Here is a 23594-nt window from a genome sequence, read left to right as displayed (position 1 = left end):
AAGTTGATGATGCTTCCCGCGAATACAAGGATCACAAAAATAATTGTGAGGCGTATAAGGAATGTTACAGACATTTAATATGCGTTTAACAATAGAAAAATTACAATGACCAAGTTTGTTGTGTCATAGTTGTAATTGTGGAATAGAAGGTTTGTAAGAAGAATAATTAACAGTGTAGTGATGAGAATCAGTGGGTGATGGAAACACATAAAGACCATCTTTAATTACTCCTTGAAGTAAAATCTGATGAGTGTCCTAATGTTTAACATAGCAGAAGTTAGGGAAAAACTCAAAATAGACACTATTATCCTTGGAAAACTGAGCAACACTTATGAGGTTCTTTGTTATAGCAGGAACATGGAGCAAGTTATTAAGCTTAAAACCAGTATGTGTATGTGGAGAAGTATATACAATAGAGCCAATGTGTAATATGTGTGTACCTTGACCATTACCTAGTTTAAGATCATCTGGGCCATGATATGGTTGTTTCTGTGAGAAAATTTTTGATTCTTTGGTGACATGGTGGGTTGCACCAGTATTAGGGTATCACAGGGGGTCATTAATGGTGGAAGGAGCACTAAGAATTGATGGAGTTGAATCTTGGTCAAAGGAATGAGCATACTGTGAGATGTTTGCATCGAAGGAGTTTGTAACAGGAAGATCATAACAGTGCTAGCATGTATCTGCAGTATGACCCAGTTTATGAAAAATCTGACAGGGTTGCTTTACAGAATTCCAGGAAGAAGGTTAAGGTGGGGAAGGATGGTTGTGGGTGCGCGAACCAGGAAACCTAGGAGAAGACATAAGTGACCCAGAGGAATTTGTAAAGCGGCCTCCACACGGAATGTAGGTATGGAACTTCTTTTTGTTGTGATTATTGAATTGCCAAGGAGTAGAGACAGTATTTACCTGAAGAATAGTGTTGTGAGAGAGTTTGTGTTTATCAAACTGTTCTTCTTGAGCTAGCAGGAGTGCTTCAAGATTGTCAACACTGTATGGGTTACTATGAGAAAGAACAGAGGTGATAAAACCATCGAAATCCACAGACAGACCGTTGAGAATGGCATCAATGTGATCTACAGTCGATAGCGGTGAACCCATTGTAGCTAAGGAATCAACAAGTTTCTTGATGTCATTAAGATACACATAGATGGATCTGTCATTTTTAGGCGTCTTAAGAAGCATTTTGAACTTCTTTACCATTGTGCGATTGTGGGAAGCGTAGTAAGTGAGAAGACGATTCCAAATTTGTGTAGAGGATTCCAAGCCAACCATTTTTGTCAGAAGAGAAGTCATGGAAGCAAGAAACCATGCTACAAGAAGTTGATCATGTTTGTTGTAAATGTGGAACACTGGATTTGTCATAGTTGGTGTATCAGAAGTGTGCAGGAACTCAGATGGAATATTACTGTTATCCAGAAGTGCATCAAATCAAGATCGCACAGGGTGGCGAGAACTTGTTGCTTCCATATGAGCAAGTTTTCATCATTTAATTTGAGGGATATAGGTGTATTGAAATGATGAATCGTGGGTGATGTAGCCATGCAAAGAGCAGGCAGTACATTCAGAGGTTGGAGAAGAAGAGGAAGGAGAGGTCATGGAGGGAAAAAAAATGGGCTTAGGATACCATATTAGAATATCAGAAAGTGGAAAAAAGACGAATCTTCTTATTATGAAAGAGAAAATAAGAGTTTATATACAAAGTGGAAAGAAAGGAAGTGGAAAGAGAACGGAAAGAGTTAAAACAACTAACTATATAGAGAAACTAATGATCTAATAATATATGAAAAACTTAATTGAAGTTAATAATACAATTAATCCATAAATTTATGAATATTTATTTACGAGATATATAATGAATATAAAAAAAGTGATGTAATATGAAAATTTATATAATTAATTTTGAGTTTTAATTAAATTATATTAGTTTATCTTGATTGGTTTTTTAATTAAAAAAACAGAATGAATAGTTTTTTATCCTAGTTTTTATATATTGTGAATAATTAAAAGGAATGTTTATTAAAAAAGTATTTGCACGTTGCATATTTTACCAAATTACACAATGCATGGAAGATAGTGTGCAAGTTGAAGTATTTGATGTGTTGTGAGTTAACCAGCTTTTTGTAAGTATGGTGGTAGGACATCAAATTAATGTTGAGTGGAAGTTGTTGGAACGCGCAACATGTGTTTTATAAGAAATAGTTAAGAGAACCACATGTCTATTATGTTCCACGCACTAATAATACCACGCGGGAATAATAAAAATACGATATTATTTTTAATAAAATTATAGAAAATTTAAACAATATTACTTTTATCCAATTCAATCGTAAATACTTTTAATCAAATATTACATAAATGGAATTTTTAAAATTAATTCTGAAATTTAAAGATCTAAAATATAATTGTTCTATGATAATTTTTATTATTATAAACCATTACTTCATGGATCAATATCATTATAATTATCCTAATCTTTTTTATTCTCATCATGATGATTAAATAATAATAATAATAATAATAATAATTACCATAATAATATAACCGTACATATACTTGGATTATCATCATTATTTTATAATGATTGTTGTCGTTAATTATTATTCCTAGATCATATAGGAGAAAAAATTCGTAGAATTTATCTTAGTTCACAGGTAATTCATCATTATTTTTAAATTTTTTATTATTTATAAATATTATTTATGTTAGAAATAATTTACAACAGTGAGATTCCAAACCAAATTAAATAATTAAAGAAAATTTTAACCATCACACCCATTAAATTTTGTTATCATAATTATTATTATACTTATAAGTATGATTATCAATATTAATATAATTAATATTATTTATATATTTAATATCATTCATAATATTAATTTTTTTAATATTGTTATTACTATTTAAATTAATAACATTATTAAATATTATAATAATATTATTCATAATATTAATATTATTATTAATATTATTAATATTCTAACTACTAATTAATAATAATATTGAATTTATTTTTATATATAAATTTATGGTTAAAATTTGTGAATAATATAAAATTTATATACGGATCCGTAAATAATAATATGTAGGTAAAGTTGAATTTATCTAAGTTTAAATATGTAGATAATATTTTATATATAATACAAAATTTACCTATAAATTTATATTTATAAATAATATTTGTAGATAATATTGAGATTTGAAAGTAATATTTATAGATAACATTGAATTCATTTACAAATTCAAATCTATGTCCATAAATCTTATTTTTTTTAGTGAATTAAGATTTCATTTTGATGTGATGATAGTAAAATATAATAAGATATCTTGGTTAGTTCTTCTTTAGTTCGTTTTTCCTTACACTAGTTTTCCCATATTTCCAACGTAACATAACATTTTAGTCCTTTAATTTAAAACCAAAATAAGAACCATATTTTGTTGCAGAAAAGCTTCCAGGGTCACTGTTGTGGTTCCACGACCAGTTCAACAAATTTTGGAAGTTAGTTTTATTTCTTTTCTTTTCTCTAACAATAATTTGCACGTTAGTTTTGTCGCTGACTCCTCCCCATTGCACGGCACACAGGAAAAAAAACCCTTGTAGTTTATTTTTAAAAGCTAAATACCCAAGATAACCTAGTCCTTGGTCGTTTTAAGCAGATAAAACAGAACAGAGGAAGAGAAAGTAAAAAAAGAAAACTTAAATAAATAAATGAAGAATAGTGGGATCAACTTATTCGTATTCCAGGACTAACCATCTCAATCTTTAGTTTTATTTTATATTAATATCTCTTATTAATGGGTGATAAATACTACAATTTTTTCCTTTTTATTATATATATATATATAATATTTTAAATTGTGACTTTTTTTCACATAAAAAAATTGTTACTTGCATAACTACATACAACATCTCATTATCACCATTTTGAATTTTTATTCAAATAAACTATTTTTTATTTCACCTTTTTATCAAAAGAAGAGTTAAATAAAAAATAATATATTATCTCAACACTATAGATATTAAGTGAAAAATTATTTTATAAAAACAATTAATTATTAAAATAAAATAAAATAATAATTTATTTGAATAATATATAATTAACATTTCTTCATTTTATGTGTATACTTCATATTATTATTTACAGGGATAATAAATACAAAATTTAACTTTTCTGATATTTCTATATTTTGTTTTAATTATATTAATAAAGTGGAGAGAATTGGAGTAGTTAATAACACATTTCACTAGAAAGATGATTCTTTTATATGAGAGATAACTAATTTACATCTATGATCAATTAATTTGAGTTCTTAAACTAAAATAAGATTAAAAAAAAGGTGAGATTAGCAGCATACGAGTGTTAAGATTAAACACTAAAATTATTTTTAATTTGAATATATATTGTTTTAGTATAAAATTACTGATGGGCATATAAATATGTAAATTTTCACTCTACCTTAGTATCTTCTCTTACCATCTTCATATTAACTTGTTAAATTTAATTTTAATTTTTTAAAATTTTTTAAAAATAAATTTACATGAAGCATAAATCTATATTTCTAAATAATTTGAGTTGTACCACGGCATATGCATATCTCTCTTAGAGCAACACTTTCATTATTTTCTATGTAACATTTGAGAATCATTTTTAAATGTGATAAGAAGATTCATTATATTCAACGATTTGTAGTATAAAAATACTTTTTTTTAGTTTTGTGCTTTATTTTTGCACTTTCTTTATTTTTTTTGAGTTTTGTGACTTAAGATAAAAACGCATCTATCATTAGTAAAAATATCATAAAATTTATTTCAACTACCAAATCATGTTTACCACACCACCAACTACCACTGGTAACTATCACCACTTAAAATAAAATAAAATAAAAGACACATCATTTCCCTCATACTCAAAAAGATATTCATTATATATATATATATATATATATTATTTTATTTCTAAAAAATAAATAAACAAGAAATGTCATAGGCCAACCCCATTCCTAGAACGTGCGTTCGTCCCTGAATGGAAGGAGAGGAAGTGCATTATTGAAAATGCATAATTGAGGTTCGTTTCCTTACCACTTAAAACAAACTTTCAAATCGAATATTTTCTGGTGAAAGCTGGTGTATCAAGAAAAATATAATAGAAATACAAATATGAGAAATACACAACTTAATTAATAAAAACGCTTACCATACAATTTGTAGGAGTTTAAGAATGATTAGTAAGTATACATAGCTTCCTGATTGTTTGAGAATTTCAATTAAATCTTTAAACTAATTTTTTAATAATTAAGTATTTGATGTTCTACAATTTTCTAATTGACCCTTCGTGAGATTGTTTATACACATTTCAAAAATACAAGTACAAAAATTATAGATGATTTTAATTTTAAAGACCTAATTAAAAATTATGGAAAGTTCAGAGGCCCATTAAACCTTTTAAAAATTTAACATACATATTTTCATAATGATTTATATATAAACTCGGTCAATTTTAACTCCACCTTGATTTATGTGCCGATCAATACATGAAATGAGTTAAGCTTGTGATTTTTGTTTTTAAATTGCAAAGGATAACCCTAATATCAACATATTTATTTCGTTTTTGGCTCCTATAATCTATTACCACACTCCATCATTGATTATGGAAGACCATTTTTTAAATTTTCAATGTCTTGGCATGGCTGAATTGATGTCCTGCATGTGCAACAACAATAATAACAATGTATAATAATAATAATAATAATAATAAATAATATTAATACTATAATAAAATAAAATAATTTTAAAATTACATTTTACTTTACATCAAGAGTTTAAATTAGTGAGTTCTAAATGCATGTTTATTATCTATAATATGAAAACAATGATCTTTTATGATAAAATGTGTTTCTAATTATTGAAACTTTTCATATATATATATATATATATATATATATATATATATATTTTACACATACATAACACTACAAGAAAATCATCAAATAGAAATTAATTTTAGATATTAAAATAATTAGCTACTATTTGATTAAATTAGAGACATTTTATAAACTAAAAAAATTATTGTTATCTAAAGTAGTTTCTATTATTAATAAAAATTTATAAAATGATTTTTAAATTGGTATCTAACCATTAGCTACCAAGATTTTAATTACTTACTACTTTATATTAATCTTTTAGAAACTAATTTATAATCTAAAATATTAGTCGCTAAAACTTAGGTAACTACTTTAGAAACAAATTTAGAAACTATTTTATAATTTTTTATTAATAATAGAAACCACTTTAGATATGAATAATTTTTTAGTCTCTAAATTAGTATTTAATTTAGTTAATATCATGACTAATTATTTTTTGTCTCTAAATTTGGTTACTATTTAATGATTTTCTTGTAGTGTAAGATAATTATGATATTTAATATATTATCATTTTAAAATTTAATTAAGTGTAAATATTAATATAAAATATATACACAAAATTTGAAAAATGTTCAATATATATTATTTAAATAAGTTAAAATTTAAATTTTATTATAATTAATATTTTTTGGAAATATTTTTTTCTCTCTTTAATCTATGTTATGTTGGGATAATGCATTATGTTTTATTTAACTTTTTTTTAATAAAAAAATATATTTAAATACAAATTCAAAAAGGTGATAATGAGATATTGTATGAAATAAATTTTGTATGTGAAAAAAAGCACAATCAAAAAAAGAATTGTGTACATCAAATAAAATATTTTTATTTTATTAGAGATAATTGTCTCAAAAAGTTATAGTTATACATATATATATATATATAAAGAAAATATATATATAAATAAATAAAGAAAGAAAAGAGAGAATTATAATACTTGCAGAGCATTTCAAGAGAGGTTACTTTTTCTTTTAGGAAAAGATTATTAATGTATATTTATGACTCGTTGATCTGAGTTCTTGATGTAAAATAAAATGGAATATTAAGATTCCCATTTAAGTGAATATATATATATATATATATATGAAAGAATATGAATAATTATTTATATTTTTTAATTAAATAAAAATGTTTAAGTATTATTTATCTTCCTATCTTTTGATAAAACATTTTTTTGTTACTTTTATAATATATTAGCCAAATAACTATATTTTTAGATAAATAAATTGGAATACTGAATAATAATATTTGTTGGTACTTAAATATTATTGATAGTTATTATCCATTAAATTTTAATATATATATATTTTTTTTTTACATTTACTTGATTATAAACTATTTCAAAATTAAATATCATTTACTAACATTTATAAATGTGATAAGTGTAATATCCTTATTTTTATCAATATTTAATAAAATAAAAAATAAATATTATCTAATTAATACAAGTTGTTCAGTGAGAAGCTCTATTACATGCAACCTCATCTACTCCATGTAAAAACACGATCATCACATATAAAGAAAACAAGTCACAACAACAATAGGGTAAGCTAGCTATAAATTTCTATATAATTTCAATTTCAATTTAACAAACATAATACAATTTCTCAAAACATCAAGTGTCTATCATAAATTACCATTCACATTTCTCATGTCAGATTTTTTCTGACCAACATACTTAGACACTTGACTCTACTTTCAGAAGACCCAAGCATTAACTTAGACTCAGAGATCTGCACTTGTAATACTATTCCACTGTGAATCCACACAACTGTGCGCATAAATAATCTCAATATCATATCACCTAGTATGACAAGGTTAATTCATATGACCTGAAAGACCAGATTTTATTTCACACCACAGACAAAATCATATGAACCTCATTCAACTCTCAACACTTGATAATCTTAATCTATATGACTCCAATATATCAGGAGAGTCAGGATAGGATATCTACTTCTAGACGAATCCCTAATCAATGCACATCCTAAACAATCTTAACACAGTGTTTTCTTTCCTAAAAATACTATGTCTTGATTAAGATTCATATTTGCACATCTCACTATTCAAAATCACACAATCAAGTCATACCAAAGTTTGGAATTTCAAAACACACAAAATTTCATCCAATACTCACATAATTATCTAATTAAAGAATTGTTCAATCAAATATAAATAAAACAAAATTTTACATAATTTATAATTAAATTTTTTGAAATAGAAATAATCAACCTTTTGTATGCCGGCTACTGTGGTGAAGGAAGTGAAAAAGATACAAAAGAGCTTTTTTTGTGGGATTGTGACTTAGAGAATAGAAAAATTTCTTGGGTGGCATGGGACAAGGTTTGTGAGTTGAAAGATAAAGGTGGCTTAGGGGTTATTGATGTAAGAAAGTTTAACTTGGCTCTTTTGAGGAAATGGATTTGGAGACTTAAGTCTGAAAAAAAAAATTTATGGAAGGATATCCTAAATTCTAAGTATGGTGGGTGGAGGGGCTTAAGGTCCCAAGTTCAGAATTGTAGGGAGTCGATGTGGTGGAGGGACATAAGGAAATTTTGTAATCTAGAAGATTCGGTAATGACTTTGATGACAGAGGTAGGTGGAAAGTAGGAGATGGAGAAGAAATTATAAGTGGGTGGACAATGTTCTTTTAATGCAAAAAATTCCTAGACTATTTTTGATCTCCTTAGATATTCGTCGCCCTTTGTCACAAGTTGGGATTTGGAATAATAATAGATGGTTGTGGAAGTTGAGTTGGAGAAGGGCTTTTTTTGTGTGGGAATCTACTCAAGTTGAACTTCTATCGCGGGTGTTGGATAACAAGAGATTATTAAGAAAGGGTGAAGGTACGACCGATAAATGGCTTTGGAGGGATGTAGAATCTACAGACTTCTCTGTGAAGGCAACCTATAATATTCTTTTAGGGGAGGAGTCGGCAGGGTATGGAGACTTATTCATGGAGTTCTGGAATCTAAAGATCTTACCCTTGACACAAATTACGGATTGGAAGGTTTTATCTAAAGCAATTTCCACTAAGGACAATCTTTTGAGGCGTGGTATTTCTCTAGTGTGTGACTGTTGTCCATTATGTGGTGTGGAAGAAGAGAGGGTAAGTCATTTTTTGTGTGTGCATGGTCTATTAGAGAATTTGGGGACTGTGTCTCAAGTAGTTAGAGATTTCTTTGGTATTACATTGTGATGCACAAATGTACTTTAAGATGTTTAAACCTATAGGTTTGAAACATGTTATTGCTAGGTGCTGGGGGGATTTGGGTAGGTATTATAGGTGAAATTTGGAATCATAGGAATAGAATGATTTTTAGAATGGGCGTGTTGATCTAGTTGAGATTTTTATTGTGGTACAAAGGAAGACTTTGTCTTGAATTACGGTAAATGAAAGATTGGTTGATTTCTCTTACTCGGATTGGTGTTTGGAACCCCTTTGTTGTATGAAATATTTGAGAGATTGATGTTTTATGTTTTATGTTTAACGTTTTGTCAAGGTTTGGAAGTTGTGGTGTGTTTTGTGCATGTTTTATTGGATTTTGTTTCTTCCTGGCAAGGTCGGTTTGATGATTTTGGTATTGGGTTACGGTAAAGGAAATATTGGTTAATTTATCCTACTCAAATTGGTGTTTGGAACCTTTATGTTACATGAGATATTTGAGAAACTGATGTTTGGTGATTCTTGTTTAATGCTTTGTTCAAATTTGGAAGACGTGGTGTGTTTTGTGCAAGTTTTTTGGCTACTATATCCTCATCGCATAGTTGGTTTGATGGGTTTGACGCGTGTTTGGTTTACTTCTGTTTGCTGACAAAGACTGAATTTAGTTGTTGGACTTTTGTGTCTTATCTTGAGAATATGTCCATTTGAAGGGCTGATATAATTGTATATTGATGGGCTCCTGTATCTTTATATGGTATGTTAATGTGGTTGATGTGTTGTAATGTTTGTTGGATACCAGCTGGTTGGATGATAAGAAGTTTGTGTTAGGATTATTTGTATAAGGGTTTGTACACCCCTAAAATTCTTCATTTTATTTTATTTATTCTTTGCTGAAAAAAAATTATAAATAAAAAATAAAATGTTATATAGATCTGTCTTTTTTTGGAAAACTGATTTTAATTTAAACTTTATTATTTAAACTAAATAGGCTTGATTTTTTTTATGTTTGTGTTTAAATTTTACTTTTTGTAATAGTAGTTTTTGTAATAGTAGTACGCCATATTAATTTAAATTGTTGACGTTAATGTTATTTACACATAATTTTGATTATTGGAAGCACATGTTTCCAAAAACTATATATAGATACTTCCAACATAATTTCTTGTCGACACCTACAAAACCAACAAAGTCATGTGCTACTGTACTAAGTATAATTATTAGAGATCACATCATACAATATCATAATTTTCATATATACATAAAAAATTTAAAACTACATCAAATTCACATCTACCAATATCACACATGTTCTCGCATTAGATAATAAACACAATAAATAACTATTAAATCACTTCTATCCATTTCTCTATGTACATAACATCATAAAGGTATCTTAATATTAAGTTCAACATGAAATACATCATAGAATACATGTATCATAATATACTTAAGAATTTTATAAATAAAAACTCCTCATACTATTTGTCACATAAAATATATCATAATTTATCATCAATAAGTCACAACATATCTCATATCATTAATCAAATAATATCTTTAAGTTTTTTTCATTTATTATATATACATATATTTAACAGATATCAGTTTAAAAACATATTAATTTCATCATATAAAATTTACTTAGGCAACACAATCTCACTTGAGTGAAATCTAATAATAGAAAAGAAAATTAGTTTTTGTTAAAATTTCTAGCATGAAAAATGATACATTAAAGAAAATGTTTTGTTATTTTCCTCTCTTTCGATTAAGTGAGAAATCTCTCGCTTAGATGAAAAAAAGATTCTTATGCAAGAAAACTCTATAGAACTATGTACCTATTTTACTTTTGCGTAACTCGTTTAAACAAAAAAAAATTAAAAACCAGATGTCACTATAATAGTAAAAGAAAGTTCTATTATGTCTAAAATCAATAGGAAAAATATTTCACAACACTTCCATCAAGAAAAAAAAAACCTCAATATCAATGTTTTATCGTTCACAACATCAATACAATCTCCTAATCTCAAAAAGACTATCTTTAAGTCTAAATGGTCGCTCGAAGGAATTAAGAGAAGACAAAAGATTGTAACAACTGATTGAACGTAATTGCACAAAATTGCAAAATTGATCTTATTCATTTTGATTCACTCAATCATATATATAATAATTACAATTACTGGAAGCTATAAACTAGGAATACTAACAGGCCTGTAAATTGACCATTAATGCAATATAACGGTAAAATAGTTTAAGGGTAATAAAATCTGAATTAATAACCAACATCCTCCCTTAATTCTGATTTGGAACAACCTTTCCAATTTGAGTCATGATATTGTTTTTCTCAATCGCCATCAATTCTTCATTCATAGCCTTTTGCCATTTGGGGTGTTGAATGGCATCGGCAAGTCTCACAGGTTCTGATTCTGCAAGAAAAGCTAAGTGAACAAAATCTCCATTGTCATCAACTTCATCGTCAAGATTTACTTCTCAATCTTGAAGATGTATAGGTTGTCGTTGTTGCCTTCTTGGTTGCTCCATCATAGTTGCAATTGGAGTTGCAACTTCAGGTCGAATTACAACTTCAGGTTGAACTGCAGGTGCTTCAAGAGTGACTATATCTTCCACATCATCGTTCAAAACGTAAATATATCGTTTTTCGAATTCATTTCAGTTGTTGCATTCCATTGCCATTCCTCATCTTCGGCAAATGTAACATCATGACTAACAATCACCTTCTTTGTCATTGGATTATACAATTTGTATCCCCCATGCTTATATCCAATGAAAATGGTTTTCACTGCCTTATCATCCAACTTTGATCTTGTTTCATTGGGAACCTGAGCATTAGTAATTGACCCAAATACCTTCAAGTGTTGCACATTGGGTTTGAATCCACTCCATGCCTCAATCGGAGTTGTGTTAGGAACACTCTGAGTGGGTGATCTGTTTATCAAATATACCGCACATGTTACGGCCTCAGCCCAAAAATAATTTGGCATACCATTCGCTTTAAGCATGCTCCTCGCCATGTCCATGATTGTTCTATTCTTTCTCTCAGCAACTCCGTTGTGTTGAGGTGTGTAGGGGCAAGTTATGTTATGTTGCAACCCAAGTTCTTCACAGTGCCTCTTGAATTCATTAGACTTGTATTCACCTCCTCCATCACTACGCACCATCTTAATTTTTCTGCCACTCTCTTTTAACAAATGCTTTAAATATTTTAAAGCAGTGGAATACCTCATCCTTGATTTTCAATACATAAATCCAGGTTTTCCTTGAAAAATCATCAATAAAGGTTAAAAAATACTTATTACCTCCAACTGATGTTATGTTCATCGGGCCCAAACATTTGTATGAACAAGCTCCAAAGGAAATTTTGCACGCCAAGGCTCCTTAATAAATGGTATCCTGTTATTCTTTCCAAAAATGCAAGCCTCACACAATTGATCAGGGTGATGAATATGGGGTAAACCATTCACTAAATTTCTTTTGGAAAGATTTTCCAAACTCTGAAAATTTAAGTGCCCAAAGCGTAAATGCCATAACCACGATTCATTATTCACTATTGCATTCAAGCACTTGAAATCACCCATTTGAATATCTACTGGAAACATGCGGTTTTTTGATAAAAAGGTTTTAAGAATCAAATTACCTTTTTTATCAAAAATTGATAATTTATTTTCAACTATGTGCATCTCATAACCCTTCTCAGCCAGTTGTCTCATACTCAACAAATTACTTTTCATATCAAGTACATAGAAAACATCATAGATGTACCTGTGATCACCATTCTTCAATGTGATAAGAATTCGCCCTTTTTCGGTCACTGGAACGAACCTGCCATCACCGAATTTCACTTTTGTGCGAAATGAGTCATCCAAATCTGCAAACAACTCCTTCTGACCACACATATGATTTGTGCAACCTGTATCCAAATACCAAGTCTGATTGTTTGGGGTTTCATTTGATGTGGCTGTCATTAGTACTGTATGATCACAATTGTACATGATTACTGTCTTCTTGAACACAATTGGCAGCATAATTATCACCTTTTGATTTGCATAATGGCCACGTTTATGGCAATTATAACACTCAACATTTGATTTATTATAAATGCCTCCTCGTCCTCCGCGACCACGTTCCCCGTGCCAAGCGCCTCCATGATTCTAACCACCACGACCTTTGAAATAGCTACCATGTTTATGATAGGAGCTACCAATTGAGGCTTATGCTTGTAAAGCCTGTTCAATTGGTTTTTCAATCTTCAATTGGTTTTTCAATCTTATTGGCATTCATCCGCTGCTCATGCACTCGTAGAGAACCATACAATAACCTTACTGTCAGTTTTGAAATGTCATTCGCCTCTTCAATTGCGGCAACAACATGTTCAAATCTGGGAGTTAAAGACCTCAAAATCTTTTCCACCTTTGCCTGCTCCGGATGTGTTTCACCATTGGTCTTCATCTAATTTGTCAAGGCAATAACTTTATTTATATAGACATCAATAATCTTTGTGGTTTCCATCTACAACAGTTCATATTGGCGTCTTAGTGTTTAAAGACGCACCCTCTTGATCTTATCATCACCTTTATAATTGGTTGACAAAATTGTCCAAGTCTCACTGGCAGTTGTTGCTCCTTCTATTTGCTCAAACGTCACGTCATTCATCCCTTGATGAATGAGATACAAAGCCTTATTGTCCTTCTTCTTCTGGTCACGATGCGCTACTCGTTGCGCCTCAGTTGCATTAGCAGCTAATGCAAACACTCCACTTTCAATGACATCCCATAACTCATGATAATCAAACAAAACTCTCATTTGCACACACCACCGATTGTAATTTTTTCCATCAAGGATAGAGACTGATAATTGGGTAGAGTTCATGATAATTGAAGGAAATAAGAGAAGACAAAAGATTGTAACAACTGATTGAACGTAATTGCATAAAATTGCAAAACTGATCTTATTCATTTTGATTCACTCAATCATATATATAATAATTACAATTACTGGAAGTTATAAACTAGGAATACTAACATGCCTGTAAATTGACCATTAATGCAATATAACGGTAAAATAATTTAAGGGTAATAAAATCTAAATTAATAATAATAAAATCTGAATTAATAACCAACATTTATCGTTCACAACATCAATACAATCTCCTAATCTCAAAAAGACTATCTTTAAGTCTAAATGGTTACTCGATATTTAAATTCACACCAAAATAAAATCTAACATACTAATTTATTTCAAGCTTTGTCAATATTTCAACTCAATCAAATTTTACTCTAAACCTCACCAACAATTTACAAATACACATCTCACTAGTCTAGCTCTAAAGTGATTATCTCAAATTCAGTAGCAACATAAGCAAATCACAACCGAAAAAAAAGCTAGTTTTTATACACCAATTCAACTTCTTTCACCGTATTTACATATTTTTTTCAACCAACTATTAATATCTACTCAATTCTTCTATTCTCAACTTACACCGACATTAACTTAAAATGAAATAACTAAATTAACTCCTCTTAACTCTTTTAAGTTTCTAAGAAAAATAATTTCAATACAAAACTATGTTTGGAAAGTTATAACTTGCTCTCTGAAAACCTAATTCACACACAAAAACACATACTACCAACTCATACTACTAGATATTACTATAATCAATTCTAATCTCGCATGCAAGACACTACAAGAAAATCATGAAATAAAAACTAATCTTATAGACAAAAAATAATTAGTTGCTATAGTGACTAAATTAGAGATCATTTTAGAAACTAAAAAAAGATTGGTTTCTAAATTAGTTTCTATTATTTTTAAATTGTTTCTAAATTGGTATCTAATTAGCAACCAATGTTTTTGCTACCAAATTTATAATCTAAATAATTGGTAGTTAAAACTTTGGTACCTAATTAGAGACCAATTTAGAAACTATTTAACAATAATAGAAACTAATTTACAAACCAAAAAAAAAATAGTATCTAAAATGGTCTCTAATTTAGTTACTATAGCAACTAATTATTATTTTTTCTCTAAAAATAGATTTTATTTCATGATTTTCTTGTAGTGTCTTGTATGTCTCGTAGGACATGTATTGGAGAAATGTCCAATTCAAAAAATACTATTCTAACATCATTTTAAAAAAGAAAAATACATTAATTTTCTAAAAACTCAAACTCATTGTATAATTTTTTAGTATGATTATAAAAATAAGGAACAAATCATTTTGAACCAGCCATAAAAAAATATCTTTATACTAAAAAAACTTAAATATACTAATGCATATAAATCTTTATTGTCAATTTATATAATTCATAATTATATAATGTATAGATTTGTATTCCCGTATCATATATTTTTAGAGATTATATATATATATATATATATATATATATATATATATATATATATCATAACTTATAGAAAAATAATCGTTATAATTTATGGGTAAGAAATTGTGATAATTATATTTATGTTCTCATTTTTGTAAATGCTATAATGTTAAATTATATTATATAAAGTCTCAAACATAAAACTATAAATAACTAAAATGTTAATCCTTGATGAAAGCTTTTATAAAAAAAAATTTAAAGAAAATGTTAATCCCTAAAAATTTAGAACCATGAAAAGTAACAGGTGACAACCTTAAAATTAAATGATAATAACAATAATATTAATAAAAATAGACAGCCGCAAAAAAAATAACAAAAACAAAACTTCAAAAAATTATATTATTAAAATTAATATTTTCAAAATAATTAATGTGTCAATTTAAAATAATTGATACATTTATTTAATAAAAAAAAACTAGTTTAAAAAATAGATACATACAGTAAATAAATTTCCAATTACTACTAAGAAAAAAAAAACTAGTACATGTCAACAGAGTATCAATGATGATAAAATTGAATATTTTAATTAATTATATATATGATTTAAAAGAATCAGTGTGATTTTAAACTTATTATACGGTTACCATAATGTAGAGTGCTCGACGAAGGTGAAGGTGACTGGGCCAAAAGAAAAGGGTGAGTTCAGCACTTCGTTCACACAAGAGATCCTTCTTCATTCTCGTCTTAGGCATTTCGATGGTGATGGTTTTTTTCATGATAAATATTAATTCTTATTCCCCTACTTCAGTGTTTCTTTTCTCCAAAGTCTATTTTTTTTGTGAATTAAAACTCTTCTTCAAACAAAATTACACATTTAATCTTGTTAAAAATACAAAAACAAACATGAAGAAACTTTTGCCCGAAATAAGGTATCCAATCCGACTTATAGTTTGAACCAAAAGTTACTTTTAGGTAGAAAGAATTTCAAATCCGAAATCCGAAGAAAATTGTCATATCATCCTAATACATTTTACATTAACTAAAAAATTGTTACCATGATTCACCTTGTCAAAAATAGCTTCTCGGTCCTCATCATGCCACCAGAGAGCTTTGAAGGTTTGCCATCATCAGCCGGTATCATTGACAAAACTACCTCATGGAATCATCTTTATGTCAAGCACATTAAGTGTAAACCCATGTAGCTCGATTACACAAGATTAGACGAGAAAATTTTCCTTAGAAACCATTCAGCTACTGCTATTACGGGAGCCAAGAGACTGGCTTAAAGATATAAAAAAAAAAACAACGAAAAGACAAACTGATGACCATCATTCACACCTTTAACTGTAAACACAAAACGGAATCAAACGCATGTGTACGAGCTTTAATAATCTATTATTATAACATCATTCACAGTGAAAGAGATACCAAAATACGCATGTCAACTTTCCTTCTGAATTCAATCATTTCACTGAAGCTGGACAACTTTAGCCACCTCCAGATTTGAGTGTATTGCTCAACCTATATAACAAGCTCACATCAATATTGCTCAAAATAATAACCACGATTTGTAACAGGTGTTATGTATTATAGTTAGAGGCAGTGTAATATCTCAAAGAAGGTATTATGTTAATATTGTGCAGAATAATTGACATCTGCAGATAAAAACCACAAGCAAATGATACAAATTCAGATTTTCATAAGACCAATATAAGCGAAGTTACCATTCATATTTCTAAACCTTAGTAGCTTCATATTTTCAGGAAAGACAAAAAAGAAGAACCTCACGCCAGGTCAGTGGCATCATATTATTAGATAGGGTTCTCTATCAGGAAACATTTGAACTTTCAATCTTACATATTTCACTCATTAGAATACATCCATTCAGGTCAAATGACATAAGTAACTTGACAGTCATCTATTAGAAAATAACACTTAGATCTGCACTTTATTCTATGGAGATAAGAGATCCATACAAATTGTTCTATTTTTTCCTTTTTTGTTATAAAAAATAAAAGAGCAAAAGGAAGGAGATATAAGGAGAGAGAAAATCCTAAAACTATAGAAAAGAAATGAAAACTAAAAAGCAATTATATAGCAAAGGTACCTAATATCTATTCATATTTCAAATCGTAATTCCCTTGAAACAACCTTCAATTTAATTTGACTTACCAGTCCAGGCCCTCAAAAAGTCCCTCTCCTTTTATTGCAGAAGTTTTGAAAATAGCCCATTGGCGATTTTTGATCTTGTGTAACTCTAGAGCCTCCGTCACTGCAGCATCATCAAGTGCACCAGGAAGGTCCTGTATGTATAGTAAAAAGAGACAGTTTAAAACAAATTTATACATTTATTTTTCAAAATTTCAGTTTTACATACAAGGTATATGGCATGGCATGCATATAATAATTAGGCACAACTTAAAACTATCCTTTTCCATCACAATGTTGTAGTTTGCAATAAATTTCAGCCAATAATAAACAAAGAATGTGTTGGAAAGTGTGTTGCTAGCCATTATCCTTCTACTAAGAATATCAGCTTCCTAACTGTTTTACATACCCATTATTTCCTTCTTATTTCCCAGGGGGAATACGAGAATCCAAAAAATATAGATCAAATTCTGACCTGTTTGTTTGCAAAAATGAGAACAACTGCACCTTTTAGTTCTTCCTCCTGGAGTAACGGTTCAGAGACAATTTTAGTATTAAGTATTATTTATGAAAACCTGAAATCACAATCATAGGCAATAGCCAGCCAATGCTATAGGATAATAGAGAACAGAATAAATCAACAAGTGTACAACAACTTGAAAACTACATTTAAAACTCAATTGAAAATATATTAATTTAAAATGATAAGTTAAAATCAAACACATCAATTATATAATTGTATGAACTTTGAGATGTGGAAACCACTTCAGAACCCTATTATAATTGCTAAACCTTCAAAAACAACATGGAACGATGCCACGGAAATCAATTTAATCCCAATTCTTCACAAAAGGCCATTTAGATTTAAATAACTTTTAAATGGTTTTATACTAAGTTTTCTAGGTGTTCCTCTAATAATTGTTCTATCCTATATCCATCCGATCATGTTGTAGTGAAGCTTCCATTAGTCTTCTTTTCTCATATCCAAGCCTTCTCAGGCTTGTTTGTATCATCTGTTTCACAATAGTTCAATTCCTACTTTCTCGAAACATTCATTCATTGATGATCTTATCTTTTCTTGTATGATCATTTATCCTGAATGAACTCAACATTCTCATCTTTGCAAAACTTATGTTATGCTCTTGTTCACTTTGTTTCTTAATATTCAATACCATATATCATTGATGTTCTTATGGCAATAGAACAAAATTTTCCTATTAGCTCAAGTGATACCTTTCTATCCCAAATAATACCTGAAGCATTACTTCTATTATCCTAAGCAATTGCTGAAGATTCACTGAACTAATAAAGCTTAAGAAATGCAACTTAGTATCACCACACTCTTACAATACCAATTACTTATGAGTACAGAAGTATTATAAGAAGTATCCAAACCAAGTTCTTAGATCAGTGTTCAAACCTAGATTTATTTTGAACATGTTGTTGTAAGTGCCACGTTCACATTCACACTTTTCTCATCCTAATTGTTCATAATACAATGGTCGTGATATATGTGTGTGAAAATAATTATACAAACAACACAAATTAGGAATGAGAAATACCTCAAGAATTGCATGGAACTCCTCCTTAGCTATCACAAGCCTATCAACGTCACTTGAATCAACAACATATATTATTGCCTGAGTATTTGGAAAGTAACACCTCCAATATGGCCTATGGACAAAATTTTAAAAATAATCAAATAAAAAAAGGTTGGAGAAAAAAATGGACATTTCATCTATACCATATATAAAGGCAATACAACATGGTTGAGTACGGTTTCTTTTTTATAGTTTTTCCCTTCAACTTGAAACTGTTACCGATCCAACTTAGCCATTTTCTATCCAACCTGCTCCTCCTCCCCCCCTATTAATTTTCCCATTTGTTGCTGCCTCAAAGTCCTCCTCTTCTTTTACATCTTACCCAGAAAAATAAAAATGCTGATTGACAGGCACAAAATGCCTATCTTTCTGCTACTATCAATTTCAACAATAGCCTTAATCCACTCAATGAGATCAATTATATGGATTACACAAAACCAACAAGCTTAGTTATATACCAACATCTCAAGAACATTATTCAATATGAGAGATTCAATTAATAATTTCCTCCAATGTTAGCTTCTCTCAACTCAACCACTTTTTACAAGACAAAGAACAATGTGAACCACTCCCCTCACCAATGTCTCCAATACCCTTTTTTACACATCTAAAATCATCTTACTCAATGCTCGATAGGATGATAGGTGTCTTACCAATAACTTATAGAATCCATAGTTTCAAATCCTAAATAGCAGCACAAAGCTGCTAGACCCAAAAACACTTTAGCGGGATAGCCACTATTTTAAAAAATTTATATAGGTTACAATATATACATATAAATTCTCAAAAATTATAAAAGTGCTCAAAATTAATAACTTTCACAATTAACAATAAAAAGTCAAAGATGTCTTAAACAAAACATACAAATAAATAGCAGCGAAAATCAAATACAAGTTTCCCATAGGAATCATCAATATTCATCAAAGGCCAAGTCTTCTTTAAAATTTTCAGTATTCATCACTATTAGATTTCATTTTTGGATAAAATCAAAAAGTATATTCCTCCCAGTAGCAGGCAGGGGTAGCTAGCCACTACAGCTAAGTATTTAAAAACCTGATACAACAATCATTTGGTATCATGACCCTTGTGTGATCGCATATCCCACTTAACACACTCTGAAAGCACAGCAATCTCAGTTACATAGTAACTCTCCCTATGGTTTCATAGTCAGTCAGCCCTAAGCCCGAGTGAAGGACGAGGGTTATGTTAGGCACTCAACAACCAATCCAAAACTTGTAGTAACCTTGAATATTTACACATATCAATCAAGGTTATATCCCATTTTATGGTTTGACTTTGACCCATTTAGTTTTCAATATGCAAGTAGTTTGTTCCATTATGATGTTATCTACACATACTTTTTTTCAGCCTATCATGTGACAAGTAATATAGAGGCAAAAAATGAGGTTGTCATTGGGCATAGAAACTCCTTGAAATAGTGCATTTTCACGATGCATGTGCTCCTGACATGCATTTTAAGATAACATGAACAGAAAAGACGTGTAGATGGCCATATGATTACAAAACAGCCCTTAAAAGCATAGATAGTTAAATCTCAAGTTGGCAGATTATAATTGAGCCAAGATACCAAACTACAGGGGTGAAACTTCATATCATATAGGAGTGATATAAAAAATAAAATTAGTAATATTATAGAAAGTGGTAGGTACTAGGAGCTAAAAGTAAATATTAGCTTAGCAGAACCAAAAATATTATACACCTACTACATTCAGTCAAAAGAAGAAAGAATGAAAGCCAGAGTGTTTACCTGATACTTGTTTGCCCACCTGTGTAAACAAATGTTTCACATTTGAATTAGCATTTGAAATAATCCCTCGTGCCATGGCATATTAAGTCTCAGGAAATAAATTCACATGCTTGTATTTTGTAAACAACAATGAAAACATGGAAGCCAACAAGTAATCTTTAACCAACAACACATACAAAGTAGATATATATATATATATATATATATATACAAGGAAACACGAAACAGAAAAAGAAAAAAAAAAAAAAAGTAAGTGTATGGCCAAAGGAGGGCATACTTATGCAAACTAATTTATAACGTATTGCGCTCAACCAGTAATAAAAATAACAAAGTTCAAGTCTAAAACACGGCTATGCATGTTTACTTGTATTTAGCATGACATAGAATAATATCATGAAGAGAAAAAAACAGAAAACTTACAGAGGAACTGTGGAAGGGGGGTGACATAGACTAGATACCAACATTTTAAAAGCAACGGGTCAAACGAAACTTATAATATTTAGAAAAGGTAAAAGAACATTTAAACACTTTAAATTAATATATGTTCAGATATATTAGGGTTTATTTTTTGGATTAGTAGGAAACCATTTTTAATTAAAAGTTGTTGAGTATAAAATTTGAACCTTGCTCATTGATCGTGTTTGTAAATTCTAACTATACTATGGTCATCTCTATGACTCTAATGCTGGTTTTAGATGTTTAGTTCAACATAATCAGTGGTAAAACGAAGAAAACATATTCATAACAAATACCAAAATATACAGAACTAGCTGAATCAAGTTGACAAAGGTCGTTACCTAAATCCCAAACTTGAAATTTGATGTTGTTATACTGCACTGTTTCGACATTAAACCCAATAGCTGCATCAAATAATTTAATCAGTCACTATACAATACCATAAAAGCAGTGGAAACATTTACCAGCTGCAAGCACATACATATAGAGAAAAAAAATAACTAAAATAACAGCATTCAAATTTTTGTCTACAATTTTTACCAAGGAACGTACGGAACATCTTTAATAATTTAATATAGCAGACGCAAACAATTATACTAAATAATAAATGTGAGCGAGCTCATATATAAATATAAAGGAACCTAAAATTTAAACAAGATCGCTCATTAGTCAGTAATTTCCAAAACCAAAGTATTGTTAGCAACGAAACGAATAAAAAGTTACAAAGTAACCAGATAGAAAAGAAGGACGTTAAGATTTGGGTAAATATAAAATAAGATCGAGTACGAACTTGGAATGGTGGAGACAACTTCGCCCATCTGAAGCCGATCTGAAAAGGTAGGTAACAAAAATCAAACAAATCAGATCGTGAAACAGAAGATTCAAATTGGACGGTGAGGGAGAAGCGGAGAGGTAAGAAGCATACAAAGAATAGTAGTTTTCCCAGCATTGTCGAGGCCGAGAACGAGGATTCGAGCTTCCTTGTTACCGAAGAGAGAGGAAAACAATTTTGTAAACACTAATCCCATCTTCCGATTCGGCAGAGGGACGCTCACACAGGGCAATTGAAACTAGCACATCGATCAATTACGGAATGAAGTTTTCTTTCTGGAAAAAAAAAGAAGAAGGAATGAGAATGAGATCAGATCTCGAAGCAGAAAGGGTAAAGCTGAGGAGAAGTGAATGTGAGTGTCAATTTAATTGGCATCCATGGTGGAAGGAAGGAAACGAGGACGATACATTGGAAACGCGGAGAAAGTAGAAGAATCGATTAGGTTCTGCGAGATTTCTGTGAGGGAAGAAACGAATGGAAAATGGAAAAAGAAGGAACGACGACGAAGAAAACGAAGATAAATAGTAAATGGTTTTGATTCCCTCGCCCTCCACCTTTCGGTTTTGGGATCTCGCACCTATAGCAACCCGTTTTCAACGAAACTGTCATTTCCTGCATTTAGAATTAGAATTAGCTTGCCACGATGAAAGTTGGGCCTAGTCCTGGGCCTTTCTGTTCCATTTCCAGAACAAAAATAGGCAATTTCTTTCTGCACCTCTACATTTTTCTTCATGCATCCTTACATTCTTCAAAAATACCAAAATTACCTTTTACAATTTTAGGTGTTTCCGGAGTAAAGGATATATTCTGGAACACCTTTTCTCATAACACTTTTTTTTTTTAATTTCCAGATTGATAAATCCAAAATTCATAAAACATGTTCCGTAAAAGATGTTTCAGAAATATTGTCATTTTTCAAAAGGGGGAAAAATAGTCTTCTAAAAAAATAATGAGTTGCAGGAAGAAATTTGTAGAGGTGCAGGAAGAAGTTGCCACAGAAATATTGGGAAATTTTCTTTTAGCAACCCATACTTTCTTCTTTTTATTTTTATAAGCGTAAAAAAAGATTAAACTATTTTTGGATAATATATGTAAAAAGTTGTTTTTGAATAATTTGGTACTAAAAAATATAATCTAAATTACACAATTTAGAATTATATTATGAATTCAAAATTTTATTATCCAAAATTTAAACTACGTAACATTTAAATTTTCTAAACCCTTCCTAAAAGTGTACGGAAAATTCATGGATTACATATTTAAGCATTTTTGTTCTCTTAACTTATTTCATATATTTATTTTTATTGTAGTATAATGAGTTGACTCATCTATTTATAAGAGTATAATCAGGATATTCATCTAT

The 23594-nt window shown here is 29.5% G+C and overlaps 1 protein-coding gene across 1 annotated transcript; it reads right to left on the bottom strand.

Moving 5' to 3' along the window:
* Window positions 1-16339: 16339 nt before the first annotated feature.
* LOC137807367 (ADP-ribosylation factor 1) lies at window positions 16340-22838 on the bottom strand. Its single transcript, XM_068607981.1, has 9 exons — window positions 22639-22838; window positions 22325-22506; window positions 22190-22228; window positions 21741-21803; window positions 20944-20962; window positions 19137-19248; window positions 18050-18097; window positions 17599-17729; window positions 16340-16947 (listed from the first exon to the last, which is right to left on the bottom strand). Exons 2-9 carry the CDS (start codon window positions 22425-22427, stop codon window positions 16914-16916), a joined length of 549 nt encoding a protein of 182 aa, XP_068464082.1. The 5' UTR covers window positions 22428-22506; window positions 22639-22838; the 3' UTR covers window positions 16340-16913.
* Window positions 22839-23594: the final 756 nt, after the last annotated feature.

The sequence above is a fragment of the Phaseolus vulgaris genome, chromosome 3 (assembly GCF_000499845.2).
Source record: "Phaseolus vulgaris cultivar G19833 chromosome 3, P. vulgaris v2.0, whole genome shotgun sequence".
NCBI lineage: Eukaryota > Viridiplantae > Streptophyta > Magnoliopsida > Fabales > Fabaceae > Phaseolus > Phaseolus vulgaris.
This window is presented reverse-complemented; position numbering and strand designations above follow the sequence as displayed.

Excerpts from the sequence above, each read along its gene's own strand:
- LOC137807367 (XM_068607981.1), bottom strand. The coding sequence starts at position 22,427 with ATGGGATTAGTGTTTACAAAATTGTTTTCCTCTCTCTTCGGTAACAAG. Across the intron at positions 17,730-18,049 it reads TCATTTTTGCAAACAAACAG|GACCTTCCTGGTGCACTTGA; the intron begins GTCAGAATTTGA and ends CTATACATACAG. Across the intron at positions 16,948-17,598 it reads CTTTTTGAGGGCCTGGACTG|GTTGAGCAATACACTCAAAT; the intron begins GTAAGTCAAATT and ends CTTGTTATATAG.